Source organism: Chelonoidis abingdonii, chromosome 5 (genome assembly GCF_003597395.2).
Source record: "Chelonoidis abingdonii isolate Lonesome George chromosome 5, CheloAbing_2.0, whole genome shotgun sequence".
In the NCBI taxonomy this organism is placed as follows: domain Eukaryota; kingdom Metazoa; phylum Chordata; order Testudines; family Testudinidae; genus Chelonoidis; species Chelonoidis abingdonii.
Window position 1 is genome coordinate 84909456 of NC_133773.1, and position 6003 is coordinate 84915458.

At 42.3% G+C, this 6003-nt stretch overlaps 1 protein-coding gene across 1 annotated transcript in view; it reads right to left on the reverse strand.

Moving 5' to 3' along the window:
• Positions 1 to 931: 931 nt before the first annotated feature.
• Positions 932 to 6003, reverse strand: part of MTNR1A (melatonin receptor 1A) — a 93318-nt gene continuing 88246 nt past the window's right edge. The window contains exon 2 of the mRNA XM_032799185.2: positions 932 to 1800. Coding sequence (XP_032655076.1) covers positions 932 to 1800 — 869 coding nt within the window. The remainder of the gene's footprint in view (positions 1801 to 6003) is intronic.

The following is a 6003-nucleotide window of genomic DNA, read 5'->3' on the forward strand; positions in this document are numbered from 1 at the left end:
CCCCTCTTAAGTGCATTTGGCTTCCTGAGAGGCCCACTGTCTGGCAGTTCCTAAAAACATACTATGGAATGGTCATGGAGGAGCAACAGGCACTTCTCTCTGCTACCTCCAGAGGATATCTCCCCGATTCTCTCCTTTTGGATGGCTTCCAGGCTTCTCCCATTTGTATTTCTCCTGGACATTAGGGAAGTTGGAAGATCCCATACCTCAAAATCACCCTGTGTGCTTTGAGCTCCTGCTGAACCCATGTGTGCTCCATGCCACCCCCCAGCATGCCTTAGTTGTTCTATAGGCCTATGTAGCTTTTGAGATAATCAGACACACATATTTTCCCTCCTCTTTAAAACTTTTTTTTAGGAGAACTCAACAAGGGCTGTGTAGTTACCAGAAAGGAGTGGTGAGGCATACTTGCCACAAAACTATGACAAAAATTTAAATATATAGACTGAGATTCTTAGTGAAGCATTTCAAGTATTCTCCCTCGTCTTTTCACGTTCCCTCACACTGGAATGAATAGCTCCCATTTTTCCTTTAACAGAAGTTGTTAAGGGTGGCAGGATCAGTACCATAACCTGCCTTGCAATTTAGGGAGTCCAGCTGGGGGTAGATGATGCTTTTTCAAACAGTTATTATGGCAGTTCAGTTCCAATTCATCTTCAGTTATCTATGTTAAACAGAAAATTTAAAAAAGTCTGTAACCCTGTAAAACCATAAGCATATAAGTGAGTCATTATTTGAAAGATATGTTGTATAACAGGAGGCTCTTTATGTCAAGGCTGTGTCACTTTGGCTCACAAATACTGTACACAGAACATTGTCCAAGTACCTTTCATATAGGACTAGTATTTCACTACAGCACTTCAACTGTGTGGCTAATAAAACAGATCTAGTGCTTGAATGTTGTAGATCGGCAATGGCGAGGGCCCCATTTTCACACAGAGTCTACCTTCACTTGATTGTTGTTCGTAATCAGTGGTGAGGGTTTGGTTTTCATCCTATCTGCTGCATCGTTAGAACTATCCTGAAAGAAAACCTTTGCTGTACAAATTGTGACAATAATTCTCTTGTATTCTCTTCTGAAATTCTGGTTCAGGAGTCCATATATGATGGCATTAAGGCAGCTGTTGAAATATGCCATGTAGTAACTGGATACAAACAACCACTCTGGAATCCTGGGGATTATTGTGTCTGGGTCAACAGCCACAGCCAGGCCTATGAAGTTCAAAGGAGCCCAGCAGATCGCAAACAGTACAAATACCACAAACATGGTGACAAAGTTCCTAAAGTCATGTGGCTTCAGCCTGGGCTTGTTGTCAGGTTTAACCCTTCGCCTTACCTGAATAACAAGGATCCATATTCTCAAGTAACAGAAAGTAACTATGGCTATGGGAAGCATGAAATGAAAAAACACCACTGCTATTGTATACGGTGAGCTCACAGATTGTGCAAATGTGCACGAGTAGATCCGTGGATCATATTGTAGAGAGCCAACAAACAGATTGGGAACAATAGCAACAAATGTCAGGATCCAGATGAGAATGACATAGCACAGAGCATTCTTGTCACTATACAGCTTGTCATACTTGAGGCTGTGGCAGATGTAGCAATATCGATTAATAGCAATGCCTGTAATGTTGAATATTGATCCAATAACACTTAGGCCCATCAGGAAACCACTAATTTGGCAGTGGAAGTAGCCCAGATTCCATCCATTATGAAATACAGATGTCAGGACCAGTGGGTATGGGTAGATCGCCACTACCAAGTCTGCAATGGCCAAGCTTACAACAAATATATTTCCTGCAAAATAAATATGGAAAAAAATATTTATTTCTCTTTTGTTCTTTCTTCCTTTGTGTCTCTCCTTATTTTTTAACAGCCAGTCTCAGAGGAAAACTCTAATTTCTATTAACACCAAACTTTATTTTCATGTATCAGAAATAAGACACTTATTTTTCTTTAAAGAGGAAATGGTTCAATTCTAAAGTGTACCTTTAAAACAAAGGTTTTATTGGGTTTAGTTACCATAAAAATTCTACATTTATAATGTCACTTACTTGGGTTCTCCTACTCACACAGATCCAGAATTCATGTCTTATTAAAATAGTCTCTTGAAAAATGAGCATGAATAATATGACGACTAATATGGTGCCATTTAAAACTCTCATTCAATTTTCACATTTAACTCCATTGCTTTTCCTTAAATTATCCCCAAACTTTTCTACTTCTGAAACTTAAATCTGTTTTCCTGTTTGTATCTCAAGCCTTTCTTGGATGATGTTACCTTAATAAATTGTAAAGACTCCAGCTACAATGTTGCAATTGTATTAATATTTAGAGAAGTCATCCGTCTGGTATTTCTCAAGTAAAGAGTTTCTAAAATGCTAAAAAAAAAAATCCAAATCTAATTGTTCATCCTAACAAAGATAGTTTTAAGATCTTCCAAATGGAACACTGATGCCACATACTCTTACGCCTTCTTCCTGATTGTTCTACCTAAAGGTAAGCAAAGCAGATGCAGCAGTAAAGAGAAGTCGCTGAAAAGATACTGTTGACTTTTTAATGGGCTTTGGATAGGACTTGCAATCAAGCAGGTAAATCAGAATCAATCTATTTTAGGTACTTACAGCATCCATTGCTGTAGCATCTGAGCACCTCATAATCCTTCAAGTACTTTACAAATGTATGAGTTTATATTCAACTAGTTTATCCTCATGCATTTTTAAAACTAGTCACTCTACATGTTTATTTGCTTCTATATTGCAAGTATGAAGATTATTATTCTCAATAAGACATTTACATGGAGGTCAGATGTGAGGTCTTATTGCAAATATAGAGACTATCTTCCCTCGAGAGTGCTCAATCCCTGGTCTACCGAGCACATACAGAACTCTTAGTTCTGCTAATCCCAAAGGAATAGTGTGCACCAGATTGTAAAATTCCACTCGGTATCACCACATTATTTAACACACAATACTTAGATATAGTGAAAACGATAAGTTTATTATCAAACAGAAATTCAAGTGATAGAGAGTCAGAATATTGGTAACAAATGGCTACATATAAAACAAAATAACAACATGTTTTCTAGTGACTAACAGAGTATTCCCCTATTTTCTACAAGACAGCTTAGCCCAAGTCCTTTCCCCAGCGTTTTCAACCAATTTAGTTGAGACCCTTCTTTCTGAGATCAATCCCGCTGGTAGCTTGTCTTCACAGACTGAAGTAATAACTGGGGGTTCCTTTGCACCACCCAGATATAGTCAGTGGTGAGCTGGAGCTGGTTCCCACTGGTTCACAGGTTAAATTAGGAACTCTTTTAGAACCAGTTGTAAAGGGGTTTTAAATTTAATAAAAGCTCCAGCAACTCCCTGCCCCCAGCCCCAGCTCACCTGGCTCCAGCTCTGCCTCTGCCTCCTTCTTTGGGCTTGCCGCCAATCAGCTGTTAGCGCGGGAAGCCTTGGAGGACTGAGAAGGAAGCAACAGTTTCCTGCAGGTGAGCTGGGACAGGGGGTACGAGGAGGGCTCTAGGTGCTGCCCGTCTCCAGCCCCAACTCCAACTCCAGCTGGCCGGCCTGGCCCCGGTCCCAACTCTGGTCGGGCGGACGGCGTGGCTCTGGGCCAGACCCCGGCCCCGACTCCGGCCGGCGCAGCTCCAGGCAGCGCGGTAAGGGGGGCAGGGAGGGGGTGTTGCATAGAGGGGGGGGTGGATTAGGGTTGGGACTTGGGGCGGTCAGAGGGCAGGGAACAGGGGAATTGAATGGGGGCAGGGGTTTGGGGGGGGCAGTCAGGAAGGAGCAGGGGTTGGATGGGGTGGTGCGAGGGAGTCAGGGGCAGGGGTTCCTGAGGCAGTCGGGACAGAGAGAAGGGGTGGTTGGATGTGGCAGGGGTCCCGGGGGGGCATCAGGAATAAGAGGAGGGTTTGGATGGGGTGGCAGAGGGCAGTTAGGGGACAGGGAAGGGGGTGGATGGGGCAGGGGTCCTGGGGGTGGGGTGTCAAGGAACGTGGGTGGTTGGATGGGGCAGGAGTCCTCAGGGAGCAGGCAGGAGTCCTGGGGGGTAGGGGGAGCACAACCCCCTCATGGGGTGAGGAGGAGGGAACCGGTTGTTAATATTTTGGTAGCTCATCACTGGATATAGTCTCTCAAACTCTTGTTTTAGTTTGAGAACAGGATATCATTCTGCACAGCTCATTTTTTCCTATGAGCTTTTTTCATTGATTTCACATCCCTCTATTAGCTTTTGACTCAGTATGTAAATGTGTCTCTGCTGTAAAGCTTACAATACTTCACTTGCATGTAGCCAGACAGCTAAACATTTCTTACCTCTGTCTGGTGGAACCATTCTAAAACATGTCACCTTCCTTGTTTCAAGAACATAATTTTTGTACATACATAACTCTTTAAATATCACCTGAACATACTGGTCATCGAGAGATGTATGACACAGGCTTTCATTAGAGACCTTATGTGACGCTCTTTCGTGAACTAGAATGTAAATTCCAGACCGGGGGCGGGGGGATCCCTGTAACCCTAATGCACTGCTAATAGTGGATATCAAGTGGTCTCTAGGTCACAATCAGTAATTTACAAAACCTACAATAATAGGTGTTCATTGTCCAGAAGATTATACAATGTAGGGAAGCATGAAAAAGAAAAGCTCTGTAGAAGCTGGAAAGCTTGTCTCTTTCACAAACAGAAGTTGGTTCAATAAAACATATCACCTCACCCACCTTGTCTCTCTGGGATCAACACCGCTACAACCACACTGCAAATTAAAAACAATGATAAGTAAAACATGGAACCAAAATTCCATAAAAGAAATTGTGGCAGATCATTGATTATAAAGGATGAAATCCTGGCATCATGGAAGTAAATGGAATATTAGCTATTGCCTTCAATGAGGCAAGGATATTTTTTAAACAAGCTGAGGACTATGGGCAATACTAAGAATTGGTAGAACTAATAATGCACCAAACAACCCAATGTGTTCTCTTATCTTTCTATAATTATTTTTAAAAGCCAATTTACTAAAAGAATTTATCAAAAGCAAAAATAAATTCGCTAACACAGATGTGTTTGGGACAATGTGTTAGTCAAGTATTATACTGTTAAACTATAACTGAAAATCAGCTTTAAAATGAAAATACCAATGCAGCAACAAGCCCTTTGCACTGCCGCAATTCTCAACATTGTGCGCCACTTCTTTTAATATAATTACATTAATTATAACCTTGAAAAAAGCATTTTCTCCTGCTAATCCCATGCTTTAAGTGTTCATCGGGAAACACTAAATCTCAAAACACATGCAGAGATGCAGAAATGTGGACATTATTTGGCTCAGAACAGCATGTGTTTTTTTTGGTATTTTAACTGTATTCAATTCAGGTACATGATGCCCGTTGAAGCTGGGATAAATGGCCTTATTTAAAAGATTAAGATACACTGTTTTTATAAGTTTTGTACCTAGTTTTCTAGTTGCCTCCCTCTTGTTGATTTCTGAAGTTGTTTCTTCTTTTTGACTGAGGATCTAATGCCATCCTAGGGTCTGCTTGTGCTGAAGCCTGTGGCAGAGGTCCTATTAATTTCAGTGACAGCATGAAAGAAGGAAGTTTGAATAGAAAGAGAAAGAAAATATAAAATCCATTCCATCTGTTGGGCTTTGCTCACAAAATCTGTCCATGACCCATTGGAAGATGGTTTGCAGAATGCTGTAAGTGTGTAAATACAACACTATAACAGGTGGGGCCGAGTCGCTTCCTATTATAAGGCTCTGTTTCATTTGCCCATAATTTTGCCAAAATAACTATTTGGGCTCAGGACCGGCACTAGGATTTTGAGTGCCCTAGGCAGACGGCAATTTCGCCGCCCCCCGTGCTGGTCCCGGCTCCGGTGGAGCTGCCGCAGAGGTGCCTGCGGGCGGTCCACCGGAGCCGCCCGAGCAGCCGACCATCCGGAGGCACCACTACGGCAGCTCCACGGGAGCTGCCTGCCACCCCCTCCG